This window comes from Balaenoptera borealis (assembly GCF_965194805.1).
Source record: "Balaenoptera borealis genome assembly, chromosome: 1".
NCBI lineage: Eukaryota > Metazoa > Chordata > Mammalia > Artiodactyla > Balaenopteridae > Balaenoptera > Balaenoptera borealis.
The window spans coordinates 173935412-173955802 of record NC_138860.1 but is presented as its reverse complement, the minus strand read 5'-3'; the positions used below and the strand labels follow the sequence as shown (position 1 = coordinate 173955802).

Sequence of the window (20391 nt, the reverse complement as noted above, 5' to 3'; positions counted from 1 at the left end):
TAGACATATGCCACTTGCTGATTGGAGGATATGAGCATCTTCAACTCTATATTTCCAAGGTGGCTGTCCCACCAGAAGGGTATGAGTGGTCCAATGCTCTACATTTTTGCCAGCACTCATGTTTTCAGACTTGCACATTTTGGGTGTGAAATCTGAGTCTCGCTTTTGTGGAGCAGGGGTTAGCGGTATGTGATTTGTCAGCCTGGCTTAAAGGGTCAGGACAGCACCCAGTACCTGGTCCAGCAGTGACACAAGCAGGTATGATGTTGGTTGCATTGCATTGGCCAGGGACATTTGTCCCTTGGGAAGTGCTTTGTGTTAAGGGGGAACCAGGGTGCACCACGAGGACCTGGATAGGAGATACATACCAAGAAAAGTAAAACTAACAAACCTGAGGAATAGATCCACAGCTGGCAGCAGACAGGAGAGAGAAGATGCTGGGGAAGCTGGTATGAGGCTTACAGGGTAGGATTCTTAGAGGAGGAGAGTTAGCAGCAATGCTGGAAAGAGTAGAGGAAAAGAACTCAGTGAAGAGACGGGGGTGAGGGGGCATTTAAGAGACTATAGCCTGGGGACTTCCCTGGTGGCACAGTGGTTACGAATCCGCCTGCTAAGCAGGCGACACGGGTTTGATCCCTGGTCTGGGAAGATCCCACATGCCAGGGAGCAACTAAGCCCGTGTGCCACAACTACTGAAGCCCGTGTGCCCTAGAGCCCTCGTGCCGCAACTACCGAGCCTGCGTGCTGCAACTACGGAAGCCCACGTGCCTAGAGCCTTGCTCCACAACAATGAGAAGCCCACACACCGCAACGAAGAGTAGCCCCCGCTTGCCGCAACTAGAGCAACGAAGACCCAACGCAGCCTAAAGTAAATAAAATTTAAAAAAAAAAAAGAGAGAGAGAGAGAGAGAGAGAGAGACTATAGCCTATTCCAAAGCTCAAAGGCAGGAGAAAATTCTTAGGCACTGAGGGAGAGAAGAGGGGTGTGTTTGGCAGAAAATAATTCAAAACTAGAGATTAATCAGAAAATAAATTGATTCATGCCTCAGTATCTTCATTCATAAAATCAGAATATTGATGTTACCTATCTCAAAAAATTGTTGGGAAAGTTACCTGAGATAATATCTCTAAGGCACTTGGCATAATGCCTGGAACAAGGAAATTCAGTAAGTACTAGCTCTTGTTAAAGCAAGATCTCATTAAACCAAGTCATCCAGGACCACATAGCTGATAAGTGGGTGTCTAGGATTTGAATAGTTTCTCTGATTCCAAAGCCCAAGCTCTAAGTCCTAATACCTAATACCTACCATTTGCTGAGCACAGTGCCCCATTCTCTACATTCCTTACCTCATTTAACCCTTGTAGCATCCTCAAGCTGGGTATCGCCATTTTACAGAAAAGGAACTTGAGCATCATTTAACTCACTTGCCCAAGTTCACACGGTTGGGACTCACACCCCGCCTGCCTGGCTCTAGTGCCCTCTCCCCAACACCACACTGGAAGTCAGGAGGCTCGGGTCCCAGTCCCAGATCTGCTACTGATCAACCTGTATCACTGAGCCTCAGTTTCTTCACTTTTTAAAATAACAGGGGCTGGGATAGAGAATGGTCTCTCTGGTCCCTTTAAACTCTACTGTTCTGAGAAGGTGGGTTTGATGAAGTCAGACAGCAGTCCAGGTAGGAGGGAGGGGTATGTCTGAATCAGACAGGATCCCCGTCCCCATCTGACGGCACAACATCAACCAACAGAGGTCCAGAGGCGCCGAGAGATGAGTCCGGGTCTCCAAAGCATTAGTCGTCATCTGCTCCCACTCCCCAGGGGACAAGCAGAGATGCTGCTCCAATTATACTGGGATGATGAGGGACCTCTAGGATGATGAAAGGGTAGGAGAGGAGGTGTCAGAGGATACAATGGGAGATCTGACTCATTCAGCCTGGAGAAGAGAAGGCAAGAAGGGCCAGTCTTCAATGGGGGCTGGGTGGCAGGGTAGAAAGAACAAACGGTTAAGACTCAGGGTGTCTGGGACCTGGTCCCTAGTCCTAGCTCTGCCATTAACAAGCAGTATGACCTTTGTTTGACAAGTTACTTTACCTCTCCAATCTTCAGATTCCACACCTAATAAGTTAGGGAAATAACTTTTAAAAAAACACCCCACCAATTTCTACAAAGACATGTATAATATTATAGCTAAAAACAACTAGAAATGGCTCAAATACCCTGGCAACGGAGAGAACTGCTAAGCAGACTTGGGGAGGGGGAGGGGAGGCAGGGAAGAGTTGATGCAACAGAATGTTAAAATGCCATTTGGAATGCTGAATAATAACAAACATTTATTAAACACTAACTACATACCAGGCACTAGGCAGAGGTCTTGACACACATGATCTCATTTAACATCCTCAAGTATCTTTTGACGTAGGCGTTATCACCATCTTTCAGATGCGTTAACTGAAGCCTGGAGAGGTTAAATCACCCAACAAGTTGATAAGTGATGTCCTCAGGACTCAAATCCAGAGGTCCATCTGACTCGGAGGGCCGTGCCCCTAACCTTTACACTCTACTGCCTCAGACTGTTGGATGTGAGGACCACGCAGAAATGCATATATGACACAGTGTTAAGTGGGGAGAAAAAAAACCCTCTAGAGTGCTTATGTTAATCTAAGAACATTGGCATCAACATTAGGTTTGGAAATTTATAAATAACAGGCAATTTAGGATGCTGAGAACTTACTCAGGGCTGCTAAAGTTTAGATATTTCTGCTTACTTGTTGGTACAGATGATGAAACGTATAATACCTGAGTGAGGGGGTGAGTACTGATGATAGGGCCTTTCTAGTTCTAATATTTCTTTTCCTGGGTGAGCAGAGGTTGCACTGCTTCTCAACCTTGGCTGCATATTGGAATCAAGTGAGAAACTTTGAAAACTGCTGGTGTCCAGGTCCACTCCCAGAGATTCTTATTTAATTGATACGGGTGCAGCTTTGGCATTGGAAGTTTTAAAATCTCCTCACGTGATTCTAATATGCAGAAACATTTGAAAACCACTGATCTACCTGATAAAGGCCTAACTCCTTCACTTGGCATAGAAGGCCTCCTCTGATTTCTTCAGTAAGCGCCCCTATATCCCTATTTCTCACCTGTTTTCTCCAAGCCAATTACGATGTCCTGACCATGCTCTGCTCTAATATTCACATTTCTGTGCCTTTACATGTTATTTCCTCTGCCTGGAAGGCCTTTCGTCTCCCTCATCTATCTGGAAAAATCCATTCATCTTCAACAACAAGGCAGCCAGCCTCCAAGATGGCCCCCAATAATCCCCACCTCGTTGTATTCATGCCCTTGTGTGGTCCCCTCCCACACTGAATAGGCCTGACCTGTGTGGATATGATGGAGTATGACTTCCAAGGATAGGTCATAAAAGACACTGCAGCTTCCACCTTACCCTCTCTTGGATCACTTGCTTTGGGAGAAGCCAGCTGCCATGTCTTCGGCAGCCCTATGGAGAGCTCCACGTGGTAAGGAACTGAGGCCTCCTGCCAACAGCCATGTGAGTGAGACAGCTTGGAAGTGGATCCTCCAATCCTAGTCAAGCCTTCAGATGACAGAAATCCCAGCTGACATCTTGACTGCAACCTCATGAGAGATCTTAAGCCAGAAGCACTCAGCTAAGCCATTCCAGAATTCCTGAGCCATAAAGTGTGAGATAATGTTTGCTGTTCTAAGCTGCTAAATTTGGGGGTAATTTATTATACAGCAATAGATAACTAATACAAATGACAAGTTCAAGTATATGATACTCTGTGAAGACTTTTTAGCCTCTCCTCTGCTGAAGTTGAATCGAACACCGTGTGCCACTTCTGAGCTTGATACACTCCCTATTATAGCACTCATCACATGGGGCCCTCCTGTGACTTGCCTTTCTTGCCCTCTAGATCCAGTTCCAGGAGGATAGGGCCAGCCATAACACAGGCTTCAGTAAGCACTTATAGAATGAATGAACACATATGAGAACGGCCATTTGAGTCTAGTCCAGGCTCCTTCCCTACAAAAACTCCGAAGTATGGTGGCTGGAAATCATGGATGTCATGGTGAATGGGTCCTGAGGATTTTCTTAATAATTCGACAAAACCCTGTTACCCATGGATGTATCTAAAGCACTAGACTGGAAGTCAAAAGATCTGGATTTTAAAGTCTGGCAACTACCTGATGAATTTTTCTGAGATTTGGTTTCCTCTTGGACCAAAAGATGTAAGGGCTCTTCCAATTCTAAAACTTAATGATTCTATATTTCCAGCTAGCAATTACTCCTGATCCATAAAGGAAGGTAAAATAGGCTAATAGTGTTAAGGCATAGCAAGGGTTTTGAAAACCCTTGCGTATCAGGAATACCCCTGGAGTTTATCTCACACACACACACACACACCCCTGGTCCCCACATTATTCTTTCTGAATGAGCTTCTCTGAGTCTCTGGAGACATGGCCAGGGCATCTGTATTTTTATATAGTTCCAAAGTGATTCTGATGTGCATCTAGAGCTGAAAATCATGAATCTACAATATGTGGGTTAGAGACTTAAAAATTTTTTTCTGCCAGCTGGTTGGCTTCCTTGTTTATAGAGTACAGTACTAATAGATACGTTCCCTGAACTGTTAACTTTATATGAGTAGATGGATGGATGGATGGATGGATGGAACCAGGCTACCTCTACTGCTAGAAAAGCAACTCAAGTTATACTGTTAGGACACAGTCAGGTCTTCAACAGGAATGACTCTTTGCATGACCCAACTGCTTAGGACATTTACTGGAGATCAAACTGTGGGGTATTTTAGCTTCCACAGGGTAAAGAACTGCTTTCTTTTTGTTAGATAGGAATGAACAGGAATTAAGAGCATTGCCTTTGGAACCCAAAAGTTTCGGTTCCTGGCTCCAGCACTTACATACATGCCCGGTGACTATGGCTGGACTAGCAAATCTTTGTGAACCTCACTCTCCTGATCTGTTGTATGGGCAACATGCACTTCCTTCCAGGAATGTTGTTAGGGTTAAATGCCACAAGGTAGGTAAAACACTTAGCACAGTATCTGGCACAGAACAAGTGCTCATTAAGTAGTAGCACGCTATGGCAAAAGCAAAATATGGCCCTTTTATTATTAACAGCAACATATACTTGTCTAGTGCTTTGTGAATTACAAAGTGCTCTTACATTTTATATTGAAACCCTCTCCCCCAAAAAAATCCCGAGGTGGGCAAGGCAGACCCTAGTGACCCCATTTTACAGAAGAAGAAAGAAAGGCTCAGAAGGGTTCACTGGCTCTAGATCAAATGGCAAAAGAAAGTGTCAGTGTCTGAATTCAGACCTGGGTGTGATTCCATGAAAAGGAATAATTATACATGCACACTTGGCAGGCTGAGCATCTAGGGACCATCTGGTTTAGCAGGCTGAGGACTGTATTTCTGAGCAGCTTCTTTTTTTAGACGAAAGCAAGATGGGAAAAATAAGCTGGCAAACTACTTTCCCTCATTCAACACTGGTGGGATTTGTGCTCAGTTTTGCCCGCTTTTTAACTCTCAAATGCTACATGTCCATGGATCTCAGTTTACTCCACCTGCCCTTGGCCGCTCTGTCACTGGCTCTGCCCTGGGCCCCACAGCTGGGATCTGGGAAAACCAAAAAAAAAAAAAAAGGAAGCAGGAGCAGCTGGAGACATCTGAGGGCTGGACGAACACCAGCTGCTCCCAAGTCTGGCTGGGGAACAAGAAGCCTGCTGATGGGGGCATGTGGGGAGGGGACAGCAATCTCTGCTCCCCATGTCAGTCAACAAGAGGATGCTTTTCCCATCCAACAGATGGGTCCTGCTCCTGGAATAATGTAATAAAGTGAAATACTAAATATGGCACAGAATCTATGTCTCTTGGGGAGCAGGAGGCCAAGAGATCAAATGTTAGCTGAATCTAATCAAGAAGGCTCTCGTAGACGAGGTGGAACTCAAAATGGGCCTAAACGAATCGCAGTGTTTGGATGTACAGAAAGGAGGCTGGGAGGCCCTGCAAGCACAAAAACATCACGAGAAAGGGCATGCATGTTTGTTTGGGGGATGGGTGGGCATATTAAAGGGAAAAAGAAGAATGCGCGGTAAAGAAGCAGAGGACAGGAGAGGTAAGGCAAGAACAGACAGCGAGGGGCACAGATGCAGTTCTACAGAGGAAAGGGAATCTTGTAGATTCTTGACAACTCGGTGACAGAGACTCGACCACCACCCCACATCCCAGCTGGCAGATAGGGAAGCTGAAATCATGAGAGGAAAGCATACACACAGGCCACAGAGTGAGGGACAGTGAGAGAGTCAAGACAAGAACCCGGGGCTCCAGACAATTAGTTTGGTCATCTTTCTGTTAGACCACACTTCCAGGCTGGTATTTTGTTATAAAAGTGGTGTGTCAGGCAGATCTGGTGGCAGAATGCAGGGAAAAGAGAGGTTCGAGTCCAGGAGGCTATAAAATTTATTCCAGGGTGAGTTGATGGAAGGACTAAACTCAAGTGAAATGGAAAGGATGGGCTGGGCGTGAGCACCATGGCGAGGGAAGAAACAAGAGGACTTCACAGGAATCGGATATGGCAACGAGGGAGAGAGCTGTGCAGAGGTCATTCACAGGCCATTCTCAGGCCTGGGAGTTTCTCCTGAGGAGGTCATGGGGCACTTTAACCCCCTGACCTCAGACTCAAAGGCAGCAGACAAAAATTCATAAACTAGCCTCTACAACAAACTCCCTATCCCCAGGTCCTCGTCCCTTTGGCCAACTTCTACACAGACCTTCTCTGAGTCTCCCACTCAACACTCAACATATCAGGACCTTCAGTTTACATCTGGTGCTTAGATGTGTGTGTTTGGATGATTGGGTGTGAAATTAAAACCCAAACCAGAACCTAGGAGTGTAGCCTCTCCCTGGTGGTGAAGAGAACTTGCACAGCTAGAACTGTGGTGTGGATTTTGATTTTTGATGTGAGGAGCAGGGAGATCAGAGCGAAAAGAATGGAAAAACTGTCTCTCTCCATCTAGCTCCACCTTCCCACGACAGTAGTAGCTGAGGGGCAGTTAGCAGCCATCATGTGAGGAAGCTCACTGAAACTGGAGAAGCTGGAATAAGAATTAGACCAAGACCATGTGGGGCCATTCAGCACAAGGGCAGATTATACCTAACCTTATGGGTATGTAAGGAGGACCAAATAAAACAATACTAGTGATGGCTGATGTTTATTAAGCCCGTAATATAGACACTGTGCTAAGCGCTTAACATGCATTATTTCATTCAATTATTACAACAACTCTAATAAGTAAATACTATCAGAATTCCCATTTTACAAATGAGGAAGTTGAAGCTCATAGAAGTTAACAAATTAGCATAGAGTCACAGGGCTAATAGCTTTGGAGTTGTCTGATTTCTGACCATGTTCTTCGTCCCTGAACTGTTTTCCTCATCTGGCAAATCAGCAGAGCACCTGGCCCACAGTCCTCGGCAAAGCTCAGTTCTCTCCCCCAAACCCACCTCTCAGTAGCACTAAGGATATTGCTGAATCTCAATACAAGTCACATAGAAATTGCTGGAGAGTTTGACCTTCTTGATTCAATCTCATGAAATTACATTCCTCAGAACTTGACAGTTTATTTTTTCTGTAAATTTATTTATTTATTTATATTTATTTTTGGCTGCGTTGGGTCTTCGTTGCTGCACGCAGGCTTTCTCTAGTTGCGGCGAGCGGGGGCTACTCTTCGTTGCGGTGCGCGGGCTTCTCATTGCGGTGGCTTCTTTTGTTGCGGAGCACGGGCTCTAGGCGCGCGGGCTTCAGTAGTTGTGGCACGCAGGCTCGGTAGCTGTGGCTTGCCGGCTCTAGAGCGCAGGCTCAGTAATTGTGGCGCACGGGCTTAGTTGCTCCGCGGCATGTGGGATCTTCCCGGACCAGGGCTCAGACCCGGCTCCCTTGCATTGGCAGGCAGATTCTTAACCACTGCGCCACCATGGAAGTCCAGAACCTGACAGTTTAAAGAGATGGAGAAGGTGCAAAACCAAGTGTATCTATTAGGCCGTATGGCCCAGTGATTAAGAGCTTGGATTTTGATGCCTAAATTCCAGTTTTGCCAAATTCTTTCTGGTGAGAGCTTGATCAAATCACTTCTCTATAGCTCTGTTTCCTCATACATAAAATGAGGCTAATACCACCTGACCTCATGGGCTTACTGTGAACAGCAAATGAGATGATGCATGTAAAGCTCTGAGCACAGTCTGGGACACACAGTAAGGGCCCAATAAATGTTGGCTATTACGATGATGATAATACCGTTTTCCATGCAGCTATGGCCAGGGACATTTCGCCTCTGCATCTGGCTGTGATGAGACAGAAGTGAGCTTCCTACTGACTTCCTAGGTCCCAAGTACAGAGTCCTGTCCCTCTGTCACTTTGCAGGCCCAGAGGTAAGTGGTGCCCCAGAAGAAAAAGGGGGCAGACGAATGTCCCCACAAGGCCACGACATAGAGTTGGAATCCATCAATTGACATTTCAAGAGCCCAGTAGTCTTCTTGAAGAAGGGAAAGCAGGGGAGCTGTATCAGGACACATGCTGGCAAGGGGCTTGGGGACTGCTGAGAGCATAACAAGAACCCAATCAGTCTTAGCCTGACACGTCCAGGAAGTGGGAGGGATGAGGAATTTCATTCCATCCTGTATTTACTTACCATCCTTCCTAACGGACACACCATTCTGTGCACAGAAACTTCACAATATACCTATACCACTAGGATGCCTCCACAGGTACGGTCCTATAGCGGGATGGGGAACAAGAAGATGCAAAAGAAACCCAAGACATCTTCTTTGCTTTTGGAAAGGATTCACTAGAATGCAATTTATCAGTACATGTCAATTAATATGCAGGATTACCTTGCTTATTTAAAAGGCCATTTAACTGGTGCCATTTGATTCCGCAGAAGCTAACAAAAAACCGGGACAAAAGATCAAAGGCCTGTGATACCCACTCTGAGCAGTCAAAGGAAGGATTACAAAGTCTAAGCACTAAAGGCAGTGCATTCTAGTTGCAGGAACGTCCCTAAAGCCCTCTCTCAGTGACTATTTAGTTTTACTTGAGACAGATGTAAATAACATGGCTGATCAGAAGTTATAAATTTGAAGTGAACAGGGAGAGCTGCTGGGGGGTGGCACAGTCAAGGTAGTGAAGAATGGCTGGCAGGCTGACCACAAGGGAGACAACACAAACTACGAAAAGCAATGAAAAGAACTAAGAGGCCAGCAGCTGGGAGCCATGTAGTGTAGGTGCAAACAGCTCTCCACATCTTCACAGACCAGAGGGCGCCACTGCGCTGGCATTAGACCTGGTCACAGGTGTTTTTGTTCTCTGGGGATGGTATGGAATGTTAGGTACGGCCAGATGACTAGCTTTGGTCAATGAAATGGGAATGGAAATAATGAGGGTCACTTCTGGGCAGGAGTTTTAAGGGCTAAGTGGGTGCTTCGCCATGTTCTCTTCCTGCTCCACCATGGCCAATGGCAACATTTCCAGATAATGGCAGCTCTGCCAGCCTGGTTCCCCAAGTGAGGATAAAAATGATGCAGAGGAGAGTCTCGAGCTGACCCACAGAGGACAAGAAGCATAGGCAAGAAATAAACTTTTATCGCTTTTTGGGATTGTTTGTCACTACTGTAAAATTGAATCTATCCTGATTGAAACATTTTAAAAAGTTAAATGAGGTCAGATCACATTAAGAAGTGTGCGCATTATCTTTTTGGTAAATTACCCTCCAATATTATAGTCAATATAATATTGTGTGACTTAAAGGATAATTTTCAGTGAGGAAAATTCACCTACTCCAATGACATCAGATAAATGAGTCATTACCAGAACATGAACTGAATAGAGGAGATGGATCCAGTTTCCGAACAACTTCTTTCTCTAGGAAGGGTCCAGGTCTTTACAAAATATACCTGCATTATTTATGGGTCTAAGGCAGAAGTTGGGTCTCACGCTCTAATGCTGTCAGAACTGACTTCTCAGCGTCTGCAGAACCAGCCCCAGGCACAAGGGATGGCTTCTACTGGTTCTGTGAGTGCTGAGGGGCTCTGGTCCCTGTCTAGGGGTTAAAAGGCCCTACAATATATCTGTATGTGTTCTCATAGAAGGAAATCCATAATGTGTGCTTGAGTAAAAACAGTGAGCCAACAACTTCAGAATGTACAGTCTTATTAAGTATACATGGAACATTTACAAAATTGACCTCACACTGAGGCAACAAGCAAGTCTCAGGATGAAAACCACGTGGGTCATTTTCTCTGACCAAAAGCAATTAAGCTAGAAAACAACAGCCATAGGGTAACTAGAAAAATCTCACATGTTTAGAAAGTAGGAAACATACTTTTAAATAATCCATGGGTTATACATCTTTTCACTTAATCCTCCTAACTATTCATAATGCAGATCCTCATTTTAGAAATGCAGGAACTGAGACTAAAAAGAGAACATAATTTGCTCAAATTTACCCAGCTAGCAGTGGTGGAGCCTGGACTCAAAACCACGCTATAGAATTCTAGAGCCAGGGCTTTAACGATATTCTCCTTATGCTATGTCTCACTGGAATCCACAGATCCTCCCCAGGTAGGTCCACAGCCTCAATGGATCTGGTGTTTCACCTCTGAGAAAGAATAGATGTTGAGAGATGGGAGACAGTCCCAGCTTGCTTTGGTGACACTGACCTTGGCCCTGTTGCGCAGAGACGCATTTCCCTCTTGCTCTTGCTTCCTCTGGGGTCCCCTACTTGGACCGAGGTGAGAGGTCTAGAGTAGTAGAGAGGGGTGTTTCAGGTTGATGTTCCCAGACAGCTTTGAACTAGATCACTAGGAAGACTTCCTTTCCTTTTAAAGTTTTTTTCCACATGGGTACAAGTGGTAAGCAATCAAAGAAAGACAGAAGGAAAAGTTACTTCCAGATGGCTCCCCATCTTGCTGTAATGCAGTTTAAATACAGAAAATATTCTAGGCAAACATATCATTAGGCAAACATGAGTATTAATATCATTCATATTATAAATGGAACAGAATGGAAATTCAACCTATATCTTGACTTAAATTTGAGACTAGGGCCTCAGAGCCAGAAGACAACTACAGCACCCTGATTCTGAGCAAGTTGGAGGCTCACGATATCTGAGGTAAGAGGCAAGACCAAAGTGTCCCTAAGACTTCTCTCTAGGGGTGGCTTCCTGAATTCGAACCGATCAAACTCCCTCCCTTTTGTGGTGAGGGCCTGATCAAATGGCTACTTAACACTGTTATTCTCCCTTCTCCACCCCAACCTACTTGTGTTGTTTCCTGTCAAGCTACATTTTCAGCAAAACTCTAAGACATCCAGAGCTTCTGAGGTACCCGCTGTCCCTCAGCCTCTCTCCTTATGCTATCAGGACAATGCTCTCTGCCTCTCCCACGGGCTCACAAGTATAACTTCATCCTGACTAAATGCCTGGGACTATGTTTCATGTAGTGAGAAGGCTTGAAAATAAACAGAAAATCTGATGGTGGTCCATATCCTAGAAAGCTACCTAAAGTGTTTAGAACTCCCCAAGCAGCCCTGGGGAGGGAGAAGGTGGAGGGGGAAGAAGAGATAGCACCAGGTTGGGCTAGAGGTCCGGACAGTGGGAATTTTCCCTCCATCCTTTGGCTCCATTTCTCCCACTGCAGAAGCCACACTGGCCCAAGATGAGGGAGTCAGCTGGCTGGGTTAATAGCGTTCACAGTGCTCAGCTTGGGGCTTGGGTCCTCCCTCGCCCCATCCCACTGCTTGTTCCCCACACCATCAGGGCTCAGTCCCCAGAAAGTCAGTTTGCCAATCAGTGAGTGACCCAAGTCCCAACGTGAGTTTATGATCAACAAGTCCAAGATCCAAGTACCCGGTTATCCAATCAGCAGTGTGATTACATCCTCTCAGTCTGTGCAGAAGGGTCATGATGACCACTTCCTGAAAGGAAGACGTGGGTGTCCCTGGGCAGGCCCCAAATGGGAACTCAGCTCAGTGACCTTTTACAAATGACCCGCTGTGCCTACAGGCTGGACAGATGGTGTGGGGCCCCTGGGGTTAGTGATGGTCCAATGCCTTCAGTGAGGTTGTTCCATTGGTCATAGTCCTCTTTCAGGTCTGAATGAGAAAAAAACCAGGTTAGGTAAACGGTTGTAAGGTTACATCAAAGAGTAGCTACCATGGATGTAGTGGGTCATACTAGAGAGAGGAGCACCTGGGATACTAAAAGGACTGGTTACGGTGATTGTGATGGTGGAAGAAATAATGATAACTACTATTCATACATGTGCTTCATAAATGCCTTGCTTAACCCATAACAACTCAGTAACGATAATAATAACAGAAGGTAGCATTTATTGAAGGATAACTCATTCCAGGAACTTTGCTAAACATGCATTGTTTCATTTAATTTTCATAATATCCCTATGTGTTAAGTACCATATTGGCCCTACTTCACAGTTGAGGAAACTGAGCCTCAGTGAAGCTACCTGATTTGTCCAAAGCCATTACAGCTGGTGAGTGGTAGAGACAGAATTCAAACCCCAGTCAGAAAGGGTGAGAAAGTGGAAAGCCCACTTCCAAGCCCATGGATATTGCTGAGCAAGAACAGATCCTTCACACGCCAACCAGCGAATGTGGAAGCAGGGCCACGTCAGTGAAGGGCAGAAGGCATAGGACAGCAACATCATGAAGCAGCATAATACCAGGTACAATTCAAGAGAGGGCCCTGGGACCACGGGCAGATGGATCTAATGACTTGGCGAGAAGAGTCAGAAAGGGTCCAAGGCCGCAGGCTGAGGGAGTAGGACACAGCTGAGCAGGCAAATGGTGTTTTTGTTCAAAACAAACAAAAAAGCTGGGACAGAAGGCAGTGACCACTCTCCTTCATCTTCAGATCCCCAGGGCCCTGCCAAGAACCTGGCATGGAACAGGTCCTCGACAAACAGCGACATATTCATTAATTCAAAATTTAATGAGCACACCACTATGTGCCACAGTTTGTTCTTGATGCCAAAAATACAGCCACAGACAAATAGAAACCCTCATCCTCCCAGAGCTCACAATCTAGGAGGCAGAGATAACAACAAACAAAACAAACTACATAGGATATGAAAAGGTGAGCTGCGCTGTGGCAAAAATGAGAGCCAGACAGAAGCAGTGCTGGTGGCCGGGCGATGGGGGTGACAGGAGGAAGGGACAGTACAATGGTTTTTTGGTTTGTTTTTTGTTTTTTTTAATAAATTTGTTTATTTATTTATTTATTTTTGGCTGCGTTGGGTCTTTGTTGCTGTGCACGGGCTTCCTCTAGTTGCGGCGAGCGGGGACTACTCTTCGTTGCGGTGCGTGGGCTTCTCATTGCAGTGGCTTCTCTTGTTGCAGAGCATGGGCTCTAGGTGTGTGGGCTTCAGTAGTTGCGGCACGCGGGCTCAGTAGTTGTGGCTCGCGGGCTCTAGAGCAGAGGCTCAGTAGTTGTGGCGCACGGGCTTAGTTGCTCCGCGGCATGTGGGATCTTCCCGGACCAGGGCTCAAACCCATGTCCCCTGCATTGGCAGGCGGATTCTTAACCACTGCGCCACCAGGGAAGCCCCAAGTGATTACTTTCCATTTGTATTTTGAAGGTAGAGCCAATAGGATTCTCTGAGGGATTAGATGGGAGGTGTAAGAGAAAGGAATGGGGACTTTGGTTTGAGTAACTAGAAGGATGGAGTTACTATTAACTGATGAGGGAAAGACTGCAGTTGAAAGCCGTTCTTGTGTGTGATGTCCCTAAGACGTCCAAGTAGAGATGTTGAGTAGTGGGTTATATAAATCTGATGTTCATGGGCGAGATCAAACTGGAGACATAAACTGGAGAGTTGTCAGCACAGACATGGCATTTAAAGCCATGAGACTAGAAGACATGAGGGGATACAGGTAGAGAAGCGGTCCAAGCACTGAGTCCTGGAAGCAGCAAAGCAGATGGAGGAGGAGCAGACACTGAGAGGGAAGGAGATCCGCAGGGGGACGTCTTGGAAGTAAAGACAGGGCTTCACAGAGGAGGGCGTCACCAGCTCTGTCAGCAGCTGCTGAGAGTCCCAGTGAGATGAGGAATGAGAAGTGACGCTGGATTTAGTCCCGTGAAGGTCACCGGTGACCTTGACAAGGGCAGTTTTCATGGAGGACTGGGATGCAAAAGGCTGACTGGAGTAGGTTCAAGAGAGAATGGGAAGAGAAGAATCAGAGAAAGTGAAGACATTCTTGTGAGGAGTTCGCTATCATGAGGAACAGGGAAACAGGGTGGTAATTGGGGGGCAAAGTGTGGGTCAAGACAGATTCTTTTCAAGAGAAATTTCAGCATGAAATAAACCAGCGGAGGGGGAAAAATTGATGATCTAAGGTAAAGAGGAAAAAATTGCTGGCGCAATCATCCTGAGCAGACCAAAGAGGGTGACATCCACCGTGCAGGTGGAGGGGTTGGCCCAGTTAGACAACTTGAGTAGGAACCTCTAGGAACCAGACAGAAAGCTGAGTATGTGCAAGAAGGTAGGTAGATGCAGTGTTGGGATTTTGAGGAGGTACTGACTGCTTCCATTTTCTTAGTGAAGTGGGAGACAAAGTTAAGCAGCTGAGAGACAGGATGGGGGGGAAGGTGTTAGAGCTTTGAAGAGAAAGAAGAAGGTGTGAAATGGTCTTCCAGGAGAGTGGGAGGGAGGATGAGTAGCTGGAGACAGGAGCTGCATGTAGTTCATATGAAAGAAACACCAATCTTCTTAACAGAAGGTAACACAATCCCTGTGTCAGCGGAACATGTGCTCTCAGAGGTATTTTTTAGGATCACAGGTATTTTTTAGGAGTGGTGAGAAGTTCACCTGAGCCACCTACAACCTATTGTAGTTTCCCACGTGACAATGTACTGTGGGAAATGGCCACCAGAAAGCTTTTCTCTTTGCAAAACTAATTACCCCAAGCTGAGAGACTTTGCCTTTTTTCACTGTCTTATCTCTTAATCACTTGGATACTGCAAGAGCCTCCTAGCTGGGCTCTTTGCTGGGAAGGCTCTCAAACTGCCCCATTTCACCCATCCTCCATGATGCAGCCAGACTACAAACACAAGTTTAATCATGACAATCCCTTGCTTAGAACCCACCAAGGACACTCACAGCCCAATTCAAACTTATGGGACTTCCCTGGTGGTGCAGTGGTTAAGAATCCGCCTGCCAATGTAGGGGACATGGATTCGATCCCTGGTCTGGGAAGATCCCACATGCCGCGGAGCAACTAAGCCTGTGCACCACAACTACTGAGCCTGCACTCTAGAGCTCACGAGCCACAACTGCTGAAGCCCGTGCACCTAGATCCCGTGCTCCGCAACAAGAAAAGCCACCGTAATGAGAAGCACATGCACCGCAACAAAGAGTAGCTCCCGCTCGCCACAACTAGAGGAAGCCCGCACACAGCAACGAAGACCCAACACAGCCAAAAATAAATAAAAAATAAATTAAATAAATTTAAAAAAAAATTCAAACTTATTTCAGCAAATACATGGGCTTCTAGATCTGGTTTCTGCCCACTTCTCTACTTTATCTTCCAACAATTCACTATCCTGAACTCCAAATACACTAAACACAGCTTCTCAAAACTGACCAAGCCCACACCAGTCTTTGTGCCTCTGTCTAGAAGACCCTTGGCCCCTCCCTGCCTAGTGAGCGTTACTCATCTCTAACATTAAAGACAAGCATCATTTTGTCTAGGGAGCCTCCTTTCTTAGCTGTCCTTTCCGTTCCGTCAGAGTTAGGGCCTGTCCTCTGTGTCTCCCGAAGACTCAGTGCATCCCTGGGTCAGCAGAGCCACTGCCAGAACAGTGCAGCAATGAAGCACCTGCGCTTTCGAATCAGACAGCCGAGGGGGCTTTCTGGTTTTGCCACTTACTAACCAGATAACCTTGGATGAATTACTCAAATTTTCTAAGCTTTAGTATCCTCGTCTGTAAAACAGAGTTAATAATAAAAGCACCCATTGGAAAGGGCCATCTGCAGGATTATACATGCTAATGTAACTAAAGTACTTAGCAGAAGGCCTGGCATAAAGCACGTCCTCAACAATCTTCCTACAATCTAAGACTCTCCTAATCTTCTGCTGGTCTCCAATAGTGAGTATCTTAGCTCAACGGACATTGCTACTCAAGGGAGAGCAATCATGCCATGGTGGGCTCCCCTGTCATCTTTAGCTCTTCCCTAATGATATGATGCCTAAGGGGAAACAGGGAAAGTGGGCTGAGGACCGTGTAATCAGGCCCCATTAAAGTCTTGAGACATGGATCCATTCCTCTCCTACCAAGTGATAAGAATGATGCTCTAAGGTCTCTATTAACCCTAAAGGCTCTAAACCCATGCTGGCACAATGGCTCATGATGAGCAAGATGAAGTGAACAGGCATAAATATTAAAATGTAATTTTAGGTTCAAAAAGTCAATACATTCAAAATAGGACAGATACATTTTAAAAGCAAACTCAATCCAAATCAGATTTGTTTGGCACTTGGTGGAAAGGTTAATACACTCAGGCCATCCAACTAGAAGTCTAGTGTCCAGAGCTCAGAGGTGACAGTCCTGCTGTACCAGGCACTGGCCAGACCCCATCAGGCATGTCGTGTTCAAGTCAGGGCAGCACATGTTAAAAGGCACACCAACAAACAGCACATCCAAAGGGGGAAATAAATGGCCCCAAGGGAAACTGCACAGGGAACAGGTGGAGGTACCAGGCACATTTAGCTTAATGAACAGAAAACTCAGAGAGGACACCATAGGTGACTTCAAATATCTAAAGAGCTGCCATGTACAGCAGTCTGAGGCTTCTCGGGGTAGCTCTTGAGGGGATACCCAGGGCAAGTGGGGAGGAGTTACAAAGAATCAGATCTTGGTCTTAGGTTAGAGTTAGGTCAAACCTAACTTCCCTTCTGAAGGAAGCTGCCTTACACCCAGCACCTGCTGAGGGATCAGCCCTGCACAGATAATGGTAGCCTACTCCGTTCTGACTGGATCAGAAAGGGACATCTGATCAAGAGAGCTCCGGGCCCGGGTTGGGCAGTGGCCTACAACGTGTTTCGGCAGGTAAAGATGAGCTGGTACAACCAAGTTGTTTCTCTTGGCAATCTGGTCTAAGAAATCCCAGAAGTATGGCGCTGAGCAGAGGGAGCTGAAGATGAAAGGATGCCACGGGGAGAGAGAACAAGCCGCAAGCGGTTCAAGCCAACCGAAGTGATGAGGAAGCAGAAACAGTGGATACGCAGATGCTCTCAGCAAGAGTAAAAGCACAGACGGGAAAGAGGAAAAATGCAGACCAGAGCAAAGAGAAACAGAGATGTCATGAGAGGAAGAGACAGAGAGACTGAGCCCAAGAGAGAGACAGAGAGAAGTCAGTCCTACAAGCTACCTCGGTTCCCGTAACTTTTCCCTTCCCTCCCTGGCCAGGTGTACTCTCATAAACAAACTCTCCTTTCTTCTCGAGGTAAATTAGTGGATCTCTAGTCCTTGTAACCAAAAAAAGCCTAACTAGAATATCAATTCTTAAAACTATTGAAGTTTCCAGTGACGGAGAGCGCTGACCCTCAGAGCAGCGCACTCTCCATGCTGCGTGGCCACACAGCAGGGAAGATAATGAGAGGATGTCTTCTCTGGGTGGGAGGCTGGACCAAAGACCTCTACAGGTCTTGCCATTTGCTGGTCTGTGATTTATGACATGAATCATCATCCTTCTATGCTTTTTCTTTTTTTAAATAGCACTTCCACAATTTAGCCCACCTATCGTCATAACCTCCTCCACAACACAGATAAGGTGAGTGCTAATGAGTTAAAACAGAGGTAGTGGAGTAGAGAGAGGTGAATGTTCCATTTACAGTGAGGAAACCAAGGCTCAGAAAAGTTAAATGACTAGGCCAAGATCATTCAGGTGGTAAGAGACAGAATCAGGATCTCCAAACTTTCAGCTAAGTGTTCTTTCTAGAATTCTATGTAACTCTCTCCTTCACTCACGTTTTGGCATAAATCTCCCTGATCTGAGACATGTCAGTATAGATCACTGTGCAGGGAAATCTAAGAGACCCTCCCCAGCTGCCCCACAAGCCCCAGTTCTCTCCTTACCAAGGTGCTTCTGCAGGAAGGCCAGCATGGCCCGCACCACAGTCTCCTGACCTTTATAGGGGTCCAAGCTCCCATGGGTTTGAGTGGAGAAGAATTTACCAATCCAGTTACCAGCCACAAAAGCAAAGTCAGTTTGACTCCGATGAACAGAACCACTAAAAGAAAAGAAAAACAAGTATCTGGCAGGGCTCTGGAGGCTAGGGCACATAAATATTTAAGCACCTACAATGTGCAAGGTGCTTTACATGCATTATCTCACTTAATTTTCACAACTATCTTGTAAGGGAAGTATTTTCCTCTTTGACAGACCAGAGGAGAGAAATTATCTGCCCAAGTTCACACAGCTAGTAAGGGATGGAGCTAGGATTTGAAAGGAGGTATACCTGCCTTCAAAGCTGCTTCAACTCCTAGACCATAAGGCCGGACTATGCAGGGAAAAGGTGGAGTCAGCTGGAGAGCGGATGGGGCATTGAGGCGAGGTCTGCAGCACCTGCCATTCCCACGTTATTATAAACTATCACAGACTTGCCATTCCCATGTTATTATAAACTATCACCCCATGGTTTTTACCCAGTGACTTCTGAACATTCACAAAACTTATCAGCTCCATCTTTAGCTCAGAACTGTACACAAAGTAAACAGGAAAAAGAAATAACTTGCCATTAAGTAATCAGAAAAGCTAGGGCAAGTGCTTGTAAAAGAGTGTTTCTGGATCAGAATTTAAGTCCTTTGACATCAAATGCACTTAATTTGAAGGTGAAATTCTCACTAGGTTCATTTCTAGCTAAATTACTCATAACTAAATTTACTAGTCAATTCAATGAGGGAAGGAAGATCTAAATGTTAAACTCTATTTGATATCATGCAGAAAAACTGACTTTAAAATGGATTATCTAAGGCACATATGAAAGTATAAAGAAAAATATAATGGATACTTGAGTATCCAGCACTCAGTTTAAGAAATAATATATTGTCATGAGTTGAATCCAGGGACTTCCCTGGTGGCGCAGTGGTTAAGAATCCGCCTGCCAATGCAGGGGACATGGGTTCGATCCCTGGTCTGGGAAGATCCCACATGCCACGGAACAACTAAGCCCATGAGCCACAACTACTGACCCTGCGCTCCAGAGCCTGTGAGCCATAACTACTGAGCTCACGTGCCACAACTACTGAAGTCCGCATGCCTAGAGCCTGTGCTCCACAACAAGAGAAGCCACTGCAATGTGAGGCACGTGCACTGCAACGAAGAATAGTCCCCACTCTCCACAACTAGAGAAAGTCTGCGTGCAGCAACAAAGACCCAACGCAGCCAAAAATAAATAAATAAAATAAATTTATTTAAAAAAAAAAAAGAACTAAACCCACAGTTTTTGTGTACCCCTTCCCAAATGCTCTCCCTCCCCTCCAGAGGTCACGGTTATCCTGGATCTGAATGGCTTAGGGAAACTGTCAAGCAGTCCTCTGCTGCCATGAAATCAAAATGAAAGGAGAGGGGCTGGCCCCAAGGAAAACAGCCTGGGCCAAGATGGGCAAGGGAAGAAACCATGGCCTACTGAGCAGACCCCTAGCAGTTCGGGCTTTGGATCTGGCATTTCAACCACCTGAATGAGTCCATAGGTCCATGACATGTAGTTACTTGTCATTTTGCTGAAATAGGACCTGCGATCCTTGAATCAAGTGGGCTATTTGGCTCAAGTACAGGGCAGGACCAAGTCAGAGACTTGTCAGTGAGACTTTAGCCCTGCACCTGTAGCTCTAAGCCACTTCCTATGTAAAGTTCATTTCTTTTTTTTTTAATAAATTTACTTATTTTATTTTATTTTATTTATTTTTGGCTGCGTTGGGTCTTTGTTGCTGCACGTGGGCTTTTCTCTGATTGTGGCGAGCAGGGGCTACTCTTTGTTGCAGTGCGCAGGCTTCTCATTGTGGTGGCTTCTTTTGTTGTGGAGCACGGGCTCTAGGCGTGTGGGCTTCAGTAGTTGTGGCACACGGGCTCAGCAGTTGTGGCCCACAGGCTCTAGGTGCGGTGCACGGGCTTAGTCGCTCCGCGGCATGTGGGATCTTCCTGGACCAGGGCTTGAACCTGTGTCCCCTGCATTGGCAGGCGGATTCTTAACCACTGCGCCACCAGGGGAGCCCTAAAGTTCATTTCTTAAAGTCACTCAAAATCTTCTCTCTGTGAAAAATGTCTCCTAAAATCAAA

The 20391-nt window shown here is 45.9% G+C and overlaps 1 protein-coding gene across 7 annotated transcripts in view; it reads right to left on the bottom strand.

Moving 5' to 3' along the window:
• Positions 1-403: 403 nt before the first annotated feature.
• The window catches only part of PAFAH2 (platelet activating factor acetylhydrolase 2), a 45983-nt gene continuing 25995 nt past the window's right edge, over positions 404-20391 (bottom strand). For 2 of the 7 annotated variants that reach the window (XM_082366833.1, XM_082366839.1), the window contains 2 exons: positions 18189-18343; positions 10230-12187 (listed from right to left, as the gene is read on the bottom strand). In XM_082366833.1, the coding sequence (XP_082222959.1) occupies positions 12093-12187; positions 18189-18343 (250 nt within the window). In that variant the 3' untranslated portion in view covers positions 10230-12092. The other 5 variants (XM_082366836.1, XM_082366835.1, XM_082366834.1 and 2 more) reach the window with 5 other exon arrangements.